The 19,885-nt window shown below is 48.3% G+C and overlaps 1 protein-coding gene across 5 annotated transcripts in view; it reads left to right on the top strand.

The window, feature by feature from the left end:
- Nucleotides 1-19,885, top strand: part of Plxna4 (plexin A4) — a 450,745-nt gene that overhangs the window by 77,438 nt on the left and 353,422 nt on the right. For all 5 annotated transcript variants that reach the window (XM_050147953.1, XM_050147954.1, XM_050147955.1 and 2 more), the window contains one exon: nucleotides 9,338-9,520. In XM_050147953.1, coding sequence (XP_050003910.1) covers nucleotides 9,338-9,520 — 183 coding nt within the window. The remainder of the gene's footprint in view (nucleotides 1-9,337; nucleotides 9,521-19,885) is intronic.

Raw genomic sequence — 19,885 nt, 5'->3', positions numbered from 1 at the left:
TCTCCTCATTCTGTCTGTCCGGTTAGATCCCTCTTCCTGGTGAGTCTGCCCTCATATGCTCTCCCCATACACACACTCGGGTCTGCGCGAGTGCAAAGAGAGCCAGTATCGTGCTCCACGCCATTACTGTGTCTCTCTGTCAGTGTTCCAAAATATAATGGGATCTGTTCTGCTGATTTATTCTGCATGCAGGCGACATTACCCAGACACACGGGCCCGAGGAGCAAGAGAGGAAGATACGCAGCAACATGAGTGGGGCTAATAAAATTTATTCCCACTAACAAGGGAATGACCTACCCCATAATTCAGCCTGGCGAGCAGGGCCACTGCTTCCCTGTACCCGCCAGGAAACACACAAACTTAATAATCGTGGCATTCCTCACTTCAATTATAGTTCGAGTGGTGGCTGTGGCTGCCTGCCTTAAACTCTGGGAGGGAGAGCAAGAGCTGGGGATGGATGGGTGGGCCGTGTGGGATTTATCTATCTTTGACAGGCAGCTGCTAGGGGCGTGTAAAGCTAAGGTCTGGAAGGGGAGGAAAGCTTCCAGAGTGGTATTGCTCCCAAGGCTGAGAAACTTCTCTGGGAGTCCCCAGGGGTCCAGCTGGGGCCACTGGGTTTGCTTCCAGCCTAGTTGCCACCTGCAGTGTCCTGATTCTCTTTCCAAGCTGGCCCATAGCTATGGCCTGTGCAGACCTCCACTGTGCCAGGTCCTGGCTGCTTGTCAGAGGAAGGAACCTGGGGCCCTCAGCAGCTGGGCTAATGAGGAGAAGGTCATGGGTCCAGCCCCCAGGATCCTGACTGAGCTCTCCAATAGCTCTGCTCAGCAACCCCTTGGAGGGTGCATGGCAAACACTTGCTGTTGGTTGTGGCCTGGCTTGCAGAAAGCAAGCTGGGATTAATGGTCCTCTCCTGGAAATACAGCAGAAATGACTGGCCTTAGTTCCCTGTTAGAAGGCTAGTTTGTTATCATGACTAGCAAAGGACTCTTTAAATATCTGTTGACATTGGGCCATAGTGGATCCCCAAATACACAGAGATTTCAAAATGAGTATACAAAGAAACACTGCCTTTGTTTATGACTCCCATTGCTCTATAGGTATGGGAGCTTTGGAAGCTGCCCCAACTCCCCACAGAGCTCCTTGGACACAATTGGCCTTCTTCTGTCCTGATATTTTGCCCCCTCCCCTCCTTTATGAGATGCCTGAAAGCAGGGCTCTTGGTTCTTGGGAACCTTGGCTACAATTTGCTGGGTTGTTTTTCCAGCCCTGAGACACTTTCTACTAAGCCCCTTCAATAACATATTTGTCTAACTAGGTTATTGTGGCTGTTGCTTGCTGGCTCCCCCTCCCCTCCTCTGTACACACTCATTTTCCCTACAGTCCCTTTGAAAAGGACACAATAAAGAATCACTCTGAGATAGTGCATTAGTAACTAAGTGGACGGCGGTGGTCCCCCACTCCCGTTTCTGCTCTCTATGCTCACAGCCTGGGTTCAGGGGCAAGATTCACCTGTAACAGTGCTTCTCTGGCTTCCGTCTGCGAGTTCAAGGCAGTGAGAGTCTCAAGAGAGCTTACAGAGAGGGTTAGGAATTATGAGGGAGAAAGGGGAAGATATACAGATCAGGAAAGTCATCAAAGGACTGGAGGCATATGTGTGTGTGTGTGTGTGTGTGTGTGTGTGTGTTATAAAAATGATCACTTCTTAACAAGGCGAAACCAAAGCCTACGATAGTCTCCTGGAGTTCTTTCTAGGCTCCCGAGAGTCCTCTCTGTTTACCCCTGTGGAGACAGAGTGGAGCATACACAGCCTTCTCTCTAGGGGCCCATGCTCTCTGCGCTGCAGGCCCTGGTGCATTTATGAGCACCTGAGGGGTCAGCAGCCATATTTGAGATATGGTTCCTAATAAGTGGGTGATGATTATCAGCCTGTACTGCCGGGCTTCACAATCGAGTCTGTATTTAGACATGAGCTATTACAGCTTATCTGATCAATACCTGCCTTAAAAAGAAATCCCCCATGCTCTATTCACTGAGGCTGGCTATGGGCAGCTCCTGGTGTGTGTGTGTGTGTGTGTGTGTGTGTGTGTGTGTGTGTTTAGTTTTAATTAATGCAAGGAGATCTACGGCTTGTGAGGATGATGAATTCCAAAGGTCTTCTGTCCTGAGGTGCCTTGGCTCACACAAGTCTCACCTTTTCCTCAGGTCTTGTATTTCTTTGCAAAGCTTCCACTCCCACTTCCTTTGGAACATAGGGACACAAGAGAGGAGTATTTGGAGTTTGATGATTGACTTGGGACCTACTCATGAGGGGAGGTTTGGTTGTGTCCAGGCTCTGGAAGTGGCAGAGGGCAGAAGTCCCCTCCTTAAGCTATGGCCTCTCTTTTCCCTGAGTCTGGAAGACACCTACTCTAAGGCTGTTGCCAATTAATGTGCTGGACACCTGAGGTTTTGTTGTTGTTTGTTTATTTGTTTTCTCCTTCTAGACTGGAAATTTAGACTTCTGTTTTTCCTGTAACTTCAGAGGCTACTAGGGCAGCCTTATCCATGTCTTGATTTTATTTCCTGTAAAATGGGTTGATCTGGCCTGGTGACCTTACTTTCTTCACTGGAATAGTATAAAACAATGGTGGCATGCTGTGTTCTAAGCCAAGGAACATGACGCAGAGACCAAATCACCTCTGGACAGAGTTACTATCTGTTTCCACAGTAGCTGGTGGCCTTGCCCGCATTCTCTCCAGGGACGCCTGAAACAGGATCCCAACAACTTGTCTAAATATAGCTTAGGTCTGTGTCTCCGCTGGAGAAGAACAATTTGGGGGACAGCAACTGAGACTTTTGCATCTTCATGTTCCTGGGACTTCCTTTAATACTTGGTCTTCTATAAATACCCAGAAGCAAATTGGCAGATGAAGATTTGTCGGCAGCATTGTTTTCCCAGAAGCCCCAGTTTCCCCATTGTGCAAAGTGAGGAGCTCCTCTGGACCAAGGAACACCAGCAGAGCCTCAGACAACCCCACACTAGGCATTTGGGCTGTTTTCCTCCCTCATTTAATGGGCAGGGTGATGTCTCAGGACCAAAACATGCTGTAGAGGTACTCAGAACTTCACCTGTGAGGCTGGGCAATACTCCCTGACCCAGGAAGGGAAGAAGGACTGGTTTGTTGCCAGGCATTTGGACTCTTCTGTTTGCTATCCTCAGAGCAGGTGTAGAAGAACCTGGTCTGGCCTTTCATTTTCCTTCCTGGGATCCAGAGCTGTCTGGCAGGTATGCCCATGGCCAGAGTGGTCGGCTGCATCCATCCATCACACTGGCTCACCTGACCTGCATTTCTGGGCCAGTGTGGGCTATTTGTAAGCACTGGATGCCTGGAGTGAGAGGGGCAGCCTGTGGCTATGGAAAAGACTATCCCAGAGCTCAGCTAATTGGCCCACAGGGGTCTGGACCTGATGACCCCTGGCTCGTTAGCACTGCCTTTGGACTACTGAGGTCTGGCCTAATTCTGACCTTTCCGTAATAAGGGTTCACTAGAGTTCTGGTAAAGGTGAGGCAACTGGGGGCTAGGGAGAGCATCTCTCTGTGGCAGGGAAGGGGCTGTGAGGAGTGGACCACGGGCCTGCCAGCTGGCACAGGGCATCATCAGGATCAGGTGCCAACCCACCTCCTGCCTTATTATCTTCACGATGGACTGGCATGGCTGTCAGCATGATGGCTGAATCCTTAAGAGATGATCCCTGGACCTGGGGTTGGAAGGTGATTCTAAGGAACTGAAGGAGAACTCCTACAGTTTCCCAGCTCTGCTTCCAGCGCTTCTCTGGTCTGGGCTCCTCAAGTGGCTGCCTTGTGATTCTGTCCCAGAGCCAGGGGACACTGCTGGAGGAAGGACGCTGGCAGCCTCTTCGATCCCCTGTGTGGAGATGATAGAGTTTTCAGAGTGCCAGTCTCTGCAGAGTGGGAGCAATTTCCCTGTAATTGGTAAAGTAACCGTAACTGCTCTGTCATTTGTGTGTAGCGACACATAATTGCACGGTAACCTTTGCTGCTGTGTGCGAGGGAAGCACAGTAAGCTATTAGATTGTAATTTGGAGTGTCAGCTTTGGCTCCCCGTGCCACCTTACCATGGCTGCTGAGGCTTCGCAGGCCACTGGGTAGCTGTTGTGGGGCCTTTGGCTTTTAGATCCAACTTGAATGGGGGTGCTCCTCTCTAAAGAGATCTGTTAGGGGATAAAAGCCAGGGTGTGGATGCCCATCCCCTCCTCCGTGGGGATAATGGTCACTCTGGCATCTCTGAAAACACAGAAACACTAAGGTGGTGAATATTTATTGTCTTGGCCGCACTCAGATTGTCTGATGAGTGGTTCTGGTTGGGAGATAGGTTTTGCTGTTTTAAGGATGTTGTTCCATCTTCTGGATCAAGAAAGACCATTCCTTTGCTTCTTCATTTAGCGCCCTGAGTCCAGTTTCTACCCCATCTGTACAGACAACTCTAGTCCCTCCGTCTCCACAACACTCCTGAGGTAAAAACCATGTATTTCCTCAGCACTACTGAGACTCACCAAAGTTGGCAGGTTTGTTCCTAGCTGGCACATTATAGTAGTCTAGTCGAGTATACTGTGTGGTTGCGTAGTGATCCGAATGGACCAGATGATCCAATCTTCACCAGGGCGCTAGGAAATGTGTTCTGGTATTCCCATCCTTAGTTAAATGATTTGCCCACAGTTACAAAGTTCAGGTGGGCAAACTTAGCTCTAAATCATTATTAGCCACTGTGACACCAAAGCTCTTACTTGCTCCTCTGTCTACCTGTTTACCATCCTGCTGTCCGTCCACCTCATGTTTCATAGCCTAGTATGCACTAAGCACTAAGATAGGAGTACAAAGATGCATCAGGCATAATCCCTCCCCTCCTTCTCAGGGTCCCTGGGACACAGTGAGTCACCCATCTTAAGTTATAACCTACACATTGAAAAAAAAATAGAATTTATTATTAAAATGCTTGCAAATAAATACAAAGTGTAACACACCAAAATCAATGAGACCCAAATTTTATACAACTTAACAAACTTATATCTGTTTAGAATTGGCATTCAGAATGGAAGCTATAAAACTTACATTAAATTTCTCACTTTCAGTATCAAGTAGATTTTATGCACTTATCCAACACCAAAAAATGAAAGATACATGACAAGATTCAAACTAGAAAAACAACTTTATATTCTTTATCATAGCTTGTCTCCTTCACGAGCATTCAGTCCTTTCTTATCTCCTAGTACTCAGTTTTTCTTGCTCTTTCTCCTTCTGCCATATATTTGTATATACACACATGCATATATATGTATATATATACATATACATATTTGTCTAGATTCTATACTGTTAACTACTGGGAAAGCAAAGCTTTTATTTGGTTATCCATTCCCCTATACCCTGTCTGTCCATCCTTCTATCCATCTACCCGTCTGTATATCATTTGTATGTCTTAACCTCTTATGAACCTAAGCTAAGAGTTCAAAGATGCTTAAAAGCATGTTCCCAGCCAGGCTGTGGTGGCACACGCCTTTAATCTCAGCACTTGGGAGGCAGAGGCAGGCGGATCTCTGTGAGTTCGAGACCAGCCTGGTCTACAAGAGCTAGTTCCAGGACAGGCTCCAAAACCACAGAGAAATCCTGTCTCAAAAAACCAAAAAAAAGAAAAAAAGAAAAAAAGGAAAAAAAAAGCATGTTCCCTTGCCTCACTGTTAGAGTCCCTGGGATGAAGTCAGCCTAGCTGAATTGGTGAACTCAGGTTGAGGCAGGGACCCTGAGACCCTGTCTCTAAATATAAGGTGGAAAGCAATTGAGGATGATACCTGATATTGACCTGTGGCTTCCACATGCCATTTAGACCTATGTGTACATGCACATATGAACACACACACACACACACACACACACAAAATGGGGGTGCGTGAGGAAGATGGATCATGCTGGTAGCTGTACCATCCTCACGGGCATTTGTGGCGGGACTGGAGGGAGAGGCCAGGCCTGGGCCTGCAGGCACAGCTAGACTTCTGATTACAGCTAAATCTTGTCCTGGTTCCTGTGACTGGGGCTCTAATAATACTGTTAATGGGGCCCTGGGGAAGACCCAGTCAGGGTCAGAGCAAATACCCTGTACCCTCATCACCCAGGGGCTCAGGAATGCATGGCATCCTCACTTGCCCAAGCCCTTCATCAAAATGCCTGGAGCACAGGCATCTGCATTCTATGGGCATCTGCAGGTCTTTGGGCAGAGAGAGTCTTCCAGATCCTTTCTCTAGGCTGTAATTGACCTGAGGTTGCAGCTGAGGAGCCTGCAAGGACCTCTGCTCCCCACAGCTATTGGTCTGTGAGGAACATAGTCCTCTGTTGCAGGCTGGATTTCCACTAACAAATCCACAAAACTTCCCTCACTGAAGTGCTTCCAGGTCACAGGTAGCCTTTTTCATCGCCCCATCTGAGTATGCTGGCCCCACCTTGCTATTGACACCCCAGGGAGATGAGCCTCAGAAGACAGCAGTAGCAAGTTACACCTCAGAGAAGCAGTTCAGGAGCTATGCAACCCTGCCCTTTGATCTTTTCTCAGTATTTCACTGTGGGAAGAAAAAAAATCCCAACCCAAGGTGCTTCAGCTTTGAGAAAACTAAGAAAGGTCACTTCTCAGGGTGGCTGGGGAACCTCAGCAACCCTGCTTGGTTATTCCTGGATCACACCCTCACCACCTGGGGTCTCATTCAGAGGGCAAAACTGAGCCTTGGGGAAGCCAGGGGTGGAGGGCATCATTTTCCCATCATGTCATCCGTGAGCCCTCAGCTGTATCCTCAGTCTCCTTGGAGCTGAAGGGCAATACTAGGTCAGGACGTGTGGGTGATGAGAGTCATGGGACAGGTGTGGAGACAGAACCCTGCCTCCAGAGCAGAGCCCCCAGCTCAGACAGCCAGGCTAGGCTACCCTAGCGTTCTCACCTGGGGTCCTTTGCTGTGGCCGGCTGCAGCCAAAGAGGCTCACAGCTGGTCCACTTTCTGCCTCTGGCAGCATGGCTGGCTTCGTGGTACCATGGCTTGAATGTGTAGTTTGTTTTTCAAGGTGACAGTCGACTTGTTTGTGTTCCACTCAGCTAAGGGGAAACACTGTTTGGTACCCGTGGCCGTTCAAATGCTTTTCTAGGTAGAAGTGGAGAAGCCTACAGTTCCCGCTGCCTCAGGCTAAGTAGGGGATATGTAGATGATGGCAGTAGTGGACTGTGACACATGGGCTCCCTCGCTCCCTGCCTTAGTTTCCCCTTGCGTATAGTAGATCATTGTTCAGATTCAGCTACCTGGAAGAAGGATCAAAATGGGCAGAAAGCAAACTTTGCTGGTAGCAGGGATCTGTGAGGTACAACGTAGGCTGAGAAAATTCGGGCTGCGTTTCCTTTGTGAACTGGAATCAGCAACGTTCAAGGACTGTGAGGCTTCTGGGCACCCCAGGGTGCCCTGAGAACCTGGCAGGATTACCATAGTTGCGTCTAACAAGGAATAGGCATCATGTCCTCCTAACCTGGATCTTTCCCTCCGCCTCGTTTAGCCGTCTTTTACCTACCACTCGTCTCCTTTCTCCTAATGATAGGCAGAAAAATGCAGCTGAGACTAGATCTTGAAGCTTCATCATAAACTTCACTGCTGTGGTTTTTTTTTCTTGTTTTTGTTTTTAGAGGGGAAGGGGAGAGTTTTGTTTGTGCTGATCTCTTGGACCAGATACCTGTAGCAGAGGCTGGAGGTATCCAAAGGCACGGGGCAGACATTCGCTCTAGATGTGGAAGAAGGGGAGAGGTTCCAGAACTTGCAGGGCTCAGTATGCTGTCCTCCGTCCGTGATGCCTATTCCTGCTCCCCTTCAGGCAGGGAGTGGAAGAGTCCTAGGTCCTGGAGAGCTGAGCTGGCCACTTTCACAGGGTTGTGTTGGCAAGAGCCCGCCTGCTGCTCCCCAGATGCCTCTTGCTCGGGCTGGATTTAAGCCTTTATAAAAGCGACACCTTGTATTTTATTTCACTCCATTCTCAGGAAGGTCCAAAGATGTTTACAGGCCTGAGCCTGATCGGCTTTATGGTAGCCCATCAAAAGGCAGGGACTGTGTCCTCCAGCTTTATAGTACGGGAACTAGAGAGCACAGGACAACAGAGTAACTCTTTTGAGGTCATACGGTGACGTTCCATAATAAGTTCCCAGCACTGTCAAGAAGCCGTGACCAACCAGAGCTGCTTGAGAGAAGTGTGAGAGCTCTCATCAGCCACTGGAAAGGTCTTTACCCTCCTGGGCATAACAGAACCCAGAGGGGAGCCCCACTGTTGCATGAGGTCCCCTATATTGGAAGTAACTGTAAGTCTGGCACGTAAAGGGTATATAGACTGAGTGGAAAGACTGAGAAACTGGTGCAGGGACCCCTTCCTCCTGATCCCTGGAGGTTATATTTTCTTGGAGTCTGAAGAAAAGTTGGGTCATTTGTATCGCAGGCTGTTGAAGAGCCTCCCGTTTAGAAAGTGCTTGGCAGTGTAGACTGGTTTGACAATGAGATGTTTGGGGAAGCCCAAGACCAGGTACCTTCCTTCTTAATGGCTTTTCTATAGCTCGCATGACATCAGGCTGTTTCCCAGGCGATTATCCTCACAGATCCTGTTCAGGGGAAGGTTGCAATAGGCCTGACAAGGCTACAGCTGCCCCTCTTCACTGTGCTCTAGGAGACGGGGACCCTGAGAGCAGCAGCCTGGGCAGATACAAGCTTTGCTCCTTTGCACCCTTGCCCTTTGCTGATCACTTGGGTGTGTCTCTGTGCTCCTGTTGGCCACACTTTAAGTGTCCAGGCTTCCTTCTCTTCTCTCAAGCCCTCACTAGCACATCGTCTCCAAAGCCGGTGTTTAGACACAGTTATGGAGGTTGCTTCTCTTTTACACCAGAGCCCAGGGGTTGGCAGCCCATGCAGGGGGCTAGCCCTGAACTTTCCATGTGATGGTGGAGGTGGACAGTCAAGTGCACTAGGCTAACACTTAGTAGGGGTAGAGGAGATGCGGTGGTATGGGGTGAGAAGCACCTTCCAGGGTCTACGCTGCTGCTATCAGCTTGCAGCTGTCTACCAGGGGAATCAGGACAAACCATCCAGCTCCGCTACTGCTGAATGTCTCATGCAAAAAGCAAATAAATAAATAAATAAATAAATAAATAGAGGATTTGGAACAAATCGTCTATTGCTACTGCTAAGGAGTCTTCTAGTTCCAGGGTTTTCCGCCTTCCCCCCTTTGCCATGTCCCCCCATGCTCTTTTCTAATTTTCTCCCATTTAATTTTCAGCTCCTAACCATTGATGACAACTTCTGTGGCCTGGATATGAATGCCCCTCTGGGAGTGTCTGAAATGGTACGTGGCATCCCGGTCTTCACGGAGGACAGGGACCGCATGACTTCCGTCATCGCGTATGTCTACAAGAATCACTCTCTGGCCTTCGTGGGCACCAAAAGTGGCAAGCTAAAGAAGGTAGGAATGAGATGCGGTCGTTTTGATTGTTGCGCAGACTGTCTGTCCCTGCAAGCGTCTCACTGTCATGGGCCTGGTGGAAGACAGATTTGAGGAGACACTCCGTTGTTGAGGTTATAGAAGTCGTGCGTCCTTTCTCTGCCTTCATTTGTAGGTTGTCGTGGGAATCGAGCTGCATGAGTGGGTGGATTCACCCTTGCCGAAAGCTGGCGTGCACATGAGACTTGTTAGCCCAGCCTTGCTAGGTGGTTCCAAATGGTTTATTCTGTTCTGCTTGGCCTTGTGCCCTTAGGCAAGGGCTCTATTAAGTCTAGGTGGCTGGAGAAGGTGGACTGGGGGGAGGGCTGTGCTTATTCCCCTTGTTCCAGCCCTTATGGACTGGTGCCTCCATCTGGAATCCATTCAGGGAACAGATGGAGCAATGTGCAGACCTGCTTGAGAGCGGCTAATGGGGCTAAGAGCCAGCTTGCGCGAGGAGTACGCCATGGCTGCAGTGGAGACACAGAAGTGGCTTATGCATGGATGGAATCGTAGGGTATGGAAACTTGACCTGTGACCCTTGTCTTGGCACAATGGGCAACCTTGGCCCTCTGGCAGCATTGGCTATACTTGGCCATTCAGAAATATTCTCAGCCATGGATCCTCAAGGGATGTGAAAGTGGTCTATTGTGAGCTATCTTTGATGGGTTAGGTCTTCTAACTCCGGAAACCAGAGGTCCTGCTTTCTGTTGGCTGGTTATTAGTTGCTCTCTAGTTTGTCTTATGTAGGCTTCCCTGGCATTTTCCAAACATTGTGTGAGATTCAGACTAAGTAAAATAATGATGACTGAACCTTGATCCCTCCTTTGATGTGTTCTTGGCATTAACTCGGAATGGTCGTGAGTACGTAGTCTATGCAAGTTTAGAAGGCTGTGCCTATTCTGCCGTCTTACTACATAACACCACAGTCAATAAATACTCCTTCATGTGGAGTTGGTATTCAAGCATAGGTTGCATATCTGGAATGTAGCAGTGTGAAGGGCATATGAGACAGGATCAGGAGCGAGTGGTGGGGGTATAGATAATTATTGAATATCTGGGAAAGACAATAGGATCTGCCGATAAAGTGCCACGGTGCTCAGAAGAAAGCACACATGGTACTGTGTGCCTAATCTCATGTCCTGTCTTCAGTGCCACAGCTGAAAGACAGTCTACCCATTGTCGGTACATCCTCAAGAATTATATTTCCTGGGTCCCTGCCCGTTCTCTGTCATGCATTATGGAATCCCTTCTCACAGGCTCTTCAGAAGGGCTCAGTTTTCACGACTATTCACTTGCTGGAAGGTGAGTTCTCAATCCCAGAGTCGTGCTATAGTTTGGATCATCTGTGAAATGCTTGGCCCTGCCAGAAGATGAAACCTTTCGGAGGTGGGGGATAGCACAATGCCCAGTGGTCATCAGGTCTTGCCCTTGAAGGGAATGGCCTGATCTCATACCGTCATTTCTCTCTGCCTGCCTCTCGCTCTCTCTTTTCCTCGTTTGCTTCCCGACTTCTGCTGTAAATCCTTCCCCATTGCGTGCCGCTGCTGTCTTGTTGTGTCAACTTACATTCTCCCAAAACAGCGAGGCCACGTTCTAATTGTGAACGCTTTCTGTCTTTATAAGTCAATCGCCTTGTGTATTTTGTGAGAGAGCTAAGTCACTGTCCAATACAATCACCATATACAATTCATGCCATGACTGGTCTATTGGCTGGCTCCATCCGCTCCCACAGGGGGAATAAACACTATTGAGAGTAAGCCCGCAAGCACCTTGGGGTGCTTTCACTCCTTTCTCCGGTGTGCCCCATATTAGTACAATGAAGAGGCAACTTTCTTCACCCTAAAAGACTGTTACCCATGGAAGCTCAGACTAGCTGTCCAGACAGAATAGCCTCTGGATGAGGGGTAATCTTGTGTCATTTCTGGAGTTGTTTAGACTGTGTCGCCAGTGACAGGAATGTGGAGAGTTCTTTGCACATAACAGAACAGACAGTTATCGGTAAAAATATACTTTTTTTAAAAAGTCTCGACTGCTCTGTAAATCTGAGATGATTTAGAACAGTGCAGAAACCTGTCCCCTACCACTGATACTCAATATCACACCGCTCTGTGAGAGGGTGTAAGCACACCCCAGGAGCCTGTGTAAGCAAATGCACGGACACCACCCTTCTGGGGGAATGTAGGGGCACAGCCATGCATGGGTGACAGGCAACACCTAATGGGAAACTTGGGGGCATTCTCAGCCACATGCGGACTGGCATTTCCCATCTTCCCCTTGGGTGGGTTTGTATAAAAACGGTCCAGCTTGAGCCACCCGAGATGTTATATTTAATTTCCAGAGCGGTGGTGTGGGGCTGGCAAGGCATAACTATTTGAAAGCTAGGGGTAGAGGTGTTGCATAGGGGGAATGAGCTGACCCTTCCCCTGGGCAGGGGTGGGGAGTGGGGGACATACCACCCAGGCAGCCAAACTTTCTGCTCCATGGGTTCAGAGTGGCAGCCGCTTTAATAGCTTTGCTCAAGCCTGGTGTCTGCTTCTGCAGACTCAGCACAGCCAGTCCAGGGGACAGTCTGGGCTGGAAAAGAAAAGCAGGACTGCTGCGTCTGTTGTGAGAAATAATAAAAAGTGAAAGTGGCCCATTTGTTTATTTTCCTAGACAATAGAATTCCCCACCGCTGGTAGCTCCAGGGCGCCACACCCCTTTCCCTGCAATAACTCCGGTTTGCTTATTCTCAGAGGTTATCAGACCCACTGCCACCTTTCTGGGCAGAAGCCCAGCCATAGCTGGCTGGAGGCTGCCGCTGAACTTTGCAAGCAAGTTTTGTGAGCCACCGAGCCCAGGGTGTGAGAATAATGACAATCATACAGCAGCCGTAATTACAGAGCTGGCGTCTTCTAGCCTGTAATAATCTCCTGAGTGTACAAGGGCCTTTTGAGATCTTTGCCGCCTGACAAGGGACGTGAAGTGGGCAAGGTGGGTGGAAAGGGGCTCGGATGGTTGCTGAGAGTAAGGGAAGTTGGCTGTGGGCTTTAGAGACCCAAGAGCTAGACTCCAACTATTCATAGGCTGCCCTCGAAATGACTGACTTTTCATTTTGTTTGAAAGGTATGGGTTCCAATTATTTGCAGCCTTGCCTTTGATGACCATAATTTCACTCCTCGAGTGCGCATCACATGAGGCAAGAGGAAAGGAGGTGAGGAAAGTGCCAATTTGGATGTCTTTTGTGTTCTCTGGTGTGTGTGTGTGTGTGTGTGTGTGTGTGTGTGTGTGTACGTGTGTGCGTGTATGTGTGTGCATTTGGAAGACTTTCCCCGTGGTGAACATAAAAGGCATGTTCTGTTAAGAAATCTGTCATATCAATGCCGAAATCATCAGGAGGTGCCCAGGAACTCCGAGGAACCCACAGCCTGTTAAAATTTCATCTGCAGGCACAATCCACGAAGCAAACACCATCTTGACTTGCTTTAGGGTGTCTGTGTGAATGTTGGGGTATCTAGATTAAAAATCTGTTTGCTTAAATATCTCTGCCGCAGTCCTTTCTGACGCTCTCCCTTCACTAAGTGATCGTATTTCATAGCTACTGATCAGCACTGAACGGCTGCCTGACAACAGAGGGAGAGACTGACGTTCCTCGTGAGCCACAACATCACAAACTTCCGCTGGAGGTGTGATCGCTCCTTTCGTTCTGTGCCTGTGTTTTTTTCCCAAGTGCTTTCTCTGCTGCCGTACACTGTTCCTAGCTAAGGGGCGGAGCGCTCACCAGTGTTGGTTAAACAGAGCGCTGGCTCTTTCTGCTCTGTGCCTGTATTCCTGTCGCTCCTGGCTGTGTTCAAATACCTGCCAGAAGCAACTTGAGGGAGGCGAAGTTTCATCTGGCTCTTGGTTCGGGGGATACAGCCCAGCCTGGATTGGGAGGCGCGGCAGCGGGGTGGGGCCTGTTCGTGGCAGCAGATGACTGCTTTCTCACATCTCTGTGGATCAGGATGGAGAGAAAGGGGAATGCCGAAGCTCAGCATTCTGGCTTTTTTTTGATTTCATCATCTTTTGTTTCCTGGACTTGTTCCTGGGCCTATTAGGGGGAAACCAGTCCCAAGTTGAGGTGGGTCATGGGGACTCACACTAGGTGTGATTCAGAGCACAGCTTCTCGGGATTGAATGCTGTGTGCATGTGTGTGTGTGTGTGTGTGTGTGTGTGTGTGTGTGTGTGAGAGAGAGAGAGAGAGAGAGAGAGAGAGAGAGAGAGAGAGAGAGAGAGAGAGAGAGCACTTGAGCCAGTAGGGCCTCAACCACACAGTTGTATCATATCTGAGGCTTCGGGTTCTGCTTCACTACTCCCCAAATACATCTGGGAGTTCTTTTCAAATTCTAAACTCTGAAAATTTGAGTCTACTTTAATTAAAAATAAAACCAGGAGATTGGCAAGGTGTCTCAGAGGGTAATGATGCTTGCCGTACAAGCTTGATTCCCTGAGTTCAGGAGCCCACGTGAAGTGGGGGAGAACTGACTCCACACATGCACCACGGCATGTGCGTGTGGGCACACACATACACACACGCACATGCACACACACACACACACACACGACCCCCCCCCAACTTTTAATAAATAAAATACAAAATGAACTCATACCATGTAGAAAGTGTCCGGATATCTAGCGCAGCCCAGTGTTGGGGCACCATGTGTTGACCAGGAGCAGAGTAGACATCAGACCTTGCTGATTCAGGATTGGCGGTTCAGCCTGGTTGTGCTATGTACTTTTCCGTCTTGAGCTGCTGCTATTGTGAGTATGCCTAAGTTAGGAACGAACAGAAAGGAAAAGAGCGCGGGAGGATTGGTGCTGAGCCATATCCCCAGTGGGAGGGGGGAGCTTCTGAAAAGCCTGCTGATTGTTGGCACTGTGCGTTTTACAGGTCTTAGTCTGGATTTTGCTACTATTAAACCTTAATGAGTTTTAACCTATGCTTTATACACAAGATGGGGAAACTGAGGTTGAAGGTGCTGCAGCCAAGGATCCTCCTCTGGGCCCACCTCTAACTAGGGACAGAGCCCATTCTGCCACTAGGCACTGAGCCTAAGCATCCCAAGCCTGGCTCTTCAGAATAATTTTGCCTTGTGTTGACCTGTCTGCTTCTGGGCATTCCTCCCACCTCATCTCAATCTCTGCCATGTTTTAATCTTTCTCCTCACGTTGTTCCCAGTAAGCAGGAAGAAGGACCCACTTGGCGAATGCCCTCTTCAACGTATTTTGTGTTTGATATCATGAAGTCCTCAACCGTCCTTTTATCACTATTTCTCCATTGGTCTTATTTTCTTCCCTTCTCTCATTTTTCATGAATTTGCCCATGGGTCCATCTACTTCCTCTGAAGGGATCTCAAGTGGTCATTTAAACGTGACTGAAACAAGCATAGGGCATGTCCTTACTGTGGTCTCTTCTGTAGCTCCCTTCAAGGCAGTTTGACAGCCATGGCTGGATTTTGGCGCTTCTGGCTTCCTGCAGAGACACACACTGGGATCCCCAGCAAACAGAGCCTCTAGGGCACCTGCCATTCTCTTCCTCAGGAGACCAGTGTTAGAATTAGAGTTCACGCGTGAAGGATGGTGGTAGATATGAGTTTTGCCAATTCAGAAGTTATTGATACACATGTCACTTCTTTGAATTGTATGTGTGTATACCCATTTATGTGGTAAGATCCTGATCACATATTAAAATCGAAATATAAGACATCAAAATTGAAGAAAATGCCACTGAACCACCCCAAATCATAGCATGCATTCAGACAACTGATACCCAGATGTCAGGCACACTGGAGGAATTTATCCAGTGACACATGCAATTGAAGTAAAAGATTATGCTTTGCTAGAACATATCATTAGGAGGGAAACTAGGAGTCTGGCCATGTAACCAAGACAACAAAGATGGGAGAGGATGAGAGACGCGATGTACAGAGGAAGAAGGGAGAGGCAGAAGGCAAGAGACGCAGGCCCCAGCTGCCATTGCTCCACTTACCTGCTGGGCTCTTCACTACTAGACTCTCAATTGGAAGAGAATATTACCTAGGGGTTCAGTACAGAGAGGGACCACACAAGGATGGAAAGGATTCATCACCACAGGTTTCTGACTTCCTGGGCCACTTTGATGGAGAAGGCAGATCAACTGTATTGAGTCACAACGAACCTGTTGATGCTTTTGTTAGGGCTCTGCTTAGGGTGTTCCTCTTAGGACACATCTGAATGTGACTGCCAGGCTTGCTTCTCAGTGACGTCATAGTGGTTTTCCTAGGAGCTTTGATTTATTGTAAAAACATCCACAGTGAGCTTTTTTTTTTCTTTTTTAAGATTTACTTTTTATGTACATAGTGTTCTACCTGCAGGTATACCTGCACACCAGAAGAGGGCACCAGATCTCATTACAGATGGTTGTGAATCATTGCGTGGTTGCTGGAAATTGAACTCAGGGCCTCTGGAAGAGCAGTGAATGTTCTTAACCTCTGAGCCATCTCTCCAGCCACCACAGTGACTTTTTACAACACTATCTCCCACACTGATTTCAGACCTTCTGTCCTGGTCCAAAAGACACAAGCATATTGCTCCCCTATAGCTGTGTAACAAACTCTCTCCAACCCCCAAGCCCAGGGTTTAGGACAATATTTGTTGCCATATAGTTTTTGGGGTTTAGGAACTCAGTGCAGCTTAGCTGAGTCCTTGGCTTATGACCACTCTGAAGCTGAGGTGACATGCTGGGTAGGACCGCAGTCATCTCGTGACTCGAGGCCTGAATGGCAGAGCACTCACTTTTAGGGCCACTCAGGTCCTTACTGGAGATGTCAGCTCTTCTATGTGGACCCATCCTTGAAGGCCGTCTACACACTAATAAATCAAATCATAGAGCTTAATTCTCCAGATCAGTGGGAAAAAGGGAGGGAGGTGGAGATGGAGGGAGGTGGAGAGGAAGGGAGGGAGGGAGAAAGAGAGGGAAGGAGGGAAGGAGAGAGAAAGAGAAACTTTAGAATCTGATTCAGAAATGACATTTTACCAACTTTGGCTATTGGAAGCCCACCATCTGGGTTCACATTCAGGAGGAGGGGTTACTTTAGGCCACGACTACCAGGAGATGGTGGGGATTCCCAAGAGTCACTGCAGGGGCCATTTACCACACTAACACTGAAGTCCTGACTACGGCGGGGACTGGAACCAATACTTTCAGTCTTCAAGTTGATTTTTTAGTGAACAGTAGTGTCCCAGACTCTGCTCTGTCTTCTGGATCCTGAACCTTTGATGGTACACATAGAGAGTCAGGATGATGGCAGAGACCAAAGCAAGTGTACCACACTTTCCTCACGGTGGGAGGGGCAAGCTCAGGGACAGTCGTCTAGAGAGATAGTAGAGCTTTGTGAGGGATATGACCAAGGCCAATCTTCGGATCAAGGGCTCCGTTGGTCATGAAGATCCCAGCCTCCTGATTAGGGCTTCTGGCTTCTTGTCAGGTGTGTGGCTGGCTGACAGGAAAGAGGGTATGATGGGCATTCACTAGACTAAACATCATCCGTTGACCTGTTTTCCCATGTGTTTATTTTATGATCCTCATCATTTCCTTTTGGGGGACACAGTATAACCTTTTGCTCATGTGGAAGGGACTAACTGGTCCTCCTGTGGTTAGAAGATTTAGTCTAAAGTTTGCCCCTTGTCTCACTTATAAGGAAAGACCCTGGGCTTTGCCTCTAGCTGAGTTCTTGGCTGTGGGCTGAGCCTCACTCCAGGACCCTGAGGGAGGTGGTCTTCCTGGCTTGTGTACTTGGTCCATGTGGTCATGTTTACCAGAACCTTGCACCTTCTCTTTGCCCTGCTCTGACTTGGACACTTATAACAGGTTTTCTTGTCTCTAAATGCTTGCCTCTTTAATCTAACACACACAGTATGGCAGATGCATCTCCCAGAAGCAGCCCATTCCTCTCATCCCACTTCATCACTGTCCCTAGCCTAAAGCCCTGTACAACGGTCAGACCTGGTGAAGAAACATGTCCTGCTTAGAATTTTAGTGTGTCTCGCTGCACCTACATGCTTTCAGTTCCTAGGGTCCTTGACTAAAGTTCAATACCGAGGAGGGGTGCCATCCTGAGATATAACAGTTTCCTATACATGGGGACCATTCACATCCTACTCTCTCCCTCCCTCCAGCATGGCTTTCTGTCCAGGAGCTATTGCACCCCAGCTCAGACCCTCAGGAGGCTGGGGGAGGCTGAGCGAGTCTAGGGGAGGAGGAAGGAGGCTGGGGGAGGGGAAGGGAGGCTGGGGAGCCATAGTTTTAAGGAAGCAGAAAGTTCTGCTCTTTCTCTTACCATTAACCTGTGGCCTGGGAAGTACTCAAGTCTTGCTCGGTCTTTGCTTTTGTGTTAAAACTCCCACTTAGCATTCCATGGGACACTGGCTCTTGCTTCTTTTGCCTGTGGCAGGTCACCCAGGGTCCCTATCTGTCCTCCTTTGAATGGCCATCTCTACTTAGCCATATCAGCTGTGTGAAGGTCAGAAGTCTGACGCATGGTCCTGTTTCTGTGTGGTTCTGGTTTCCTGTGGCTGCTGGCCATGGTGAGCATCTTGCCACTTTTAGACAGCCGGCCTTGCGTTTTCTAAATGCCCTGCCTGATCCCCAGCTTCTTGGGTACATTCCTCCACACATTCCAGGCTCTCCTCACTTCCTCTCATCCCTGACATCTTCAGCATTGTCATTTTAATGTATGGAAGATCTACTCCCAGTCCTGATCTTCATCCATCTGTCAGGACTGATGTGGGTTTAACAAGGTCGAAGGCAGCCATGACTATACGAGGCCTCCACAGACTGTGTGACTGGAGGGGGCCTTGCGAGTCAGTGGTAAAGAGACTACATTTCAGAAATGCATTTACAAATCCCTTTAAAATTTATTTATTTGTTTGTTTGTTTCTTATTTTGAGACAGGGTCTTGTGTAGGCCAGTCTGGCCTCAGACTTACTATGTAGGTAAGGGTGGCCTTGGACTTTCTGGTTTTTCTGCCTTTACTTCCAAAGTGCTGGGATTATAGACCTGCATCGTCGTGACTGGTTTTACGCAGTGCTGGGAATGGAACCTAGAGCTTTGTGTACGCTAGGCAAGTATCCTACCTACTACGTCACCCACCCAGGCCTCCACAGTTATTTATATAAATGTTTTTAAAGCCAAATGTATATGTTTTAAGTCTGCAGGGGCTCTGAAGGAGCAACATAATCTCTTACATCCCACGCTTCCTGTCCATTTTGAAAGGTATGGCCTCCACTACTCATGAGGAAGTCTGAGGCTTGTTAAGTAAAGAGAGGGAGACCACGCTTCTCATATCCTTTGTTCCTGGAGCAGCAGGGTGGAGGCTCAGGTCTGTGTGGTTAGACTGCTGAGTACATTTGGTACCCTTAGGATAAGTTGGCAGAGAGCTGATCTATTAGAGGGTCACACTGTTTACCCATCTCCTTGGCACTACACCCAGACTATAGCAACCCTAGTGCCTTTCCCAATCCCAGTTTTCCTTCTGAGTCTCTTTCGAATTTCATTTCAGAAGATTCCTCTCTTCCCAGAGAAGGCTCCTGAGGTTTTGTAAGCAAAGTGTTTGCAAGGGAAAGTGGTAGATTTCTGCTTCTCCACCCATAGCTCCTTCTCCACCAATATCGATGGGAGGGGCTAGGGCCGAGGCACTGGCCACAGTGAAGTGTGTCTCGGAATAGCTGGGCATGAGAAGACAGGAGAGTACCAAAGCCACCTTGCCACTTGCTCTCAGTGTTGTGTGTAGAACGAAAGCCAGATCCTGGTACTTCTGGTCTTCCTCATGGGAAACTCAGATGCAAGCTGTTGAGCTCTTTGCGGCATGACACCTGGACCGTTGTGGGCATCTTATCTATACTGTGGGTTAGTGCATGCACAATGTGTGTGTGTGTGTGTGTGTGTGTGTGTGTGTGTGCAAACATTTATGTTCCTGTGAGTGTGCATTGTCAAAAGTGATGATGCTAAGGTGCCCTTGGTCCATTTTTAAAGATCTATAGGACAATAACTTAACTTTACACTGCTCTTTTTAAAGCAGCATTTTTATTGATTCTTTGAGAATTTTTTACTATGTATTTTGAACATATTCACCCCCCCCCCTCCTGTAACTCCTCCCAGGACTTCCATCCCATCCCTTCCACCCAACTTTGAGATTTCTTCTTTACTTAGTCTTTCTAATAAGTTATCAAGTTTTTCTCCTGCGATAATTAAATTCTACCTTCCCCGTAGAGCATTGAATTTACCTGATTTCTTATGAGGAAAAAAAAAAGATTCCCCTACTACAGGTATTCTTCTTGATGGACAA

The sequence above is a fragment of the Alexandromys fortis genome, unplaced genomic scaffold (genome assembly GCF_014885135.2).
Source record: "Alexandromys fortis isolate MF-2015 unplaced genomic scaffold, M_Fortis_MF-2015_v1.1 scaffold_57, whole genome shotgun sequence".
NCBI classification, from domain to species: Eukaryota; Metazoa; Chordata; class Mammalia; order Rodentia; family Cricetidae; genus Alexandromys; species Alexandromys fortis.
This window is presented reverse-complemented; position numbering and strand designations above follow the sequence as displayed.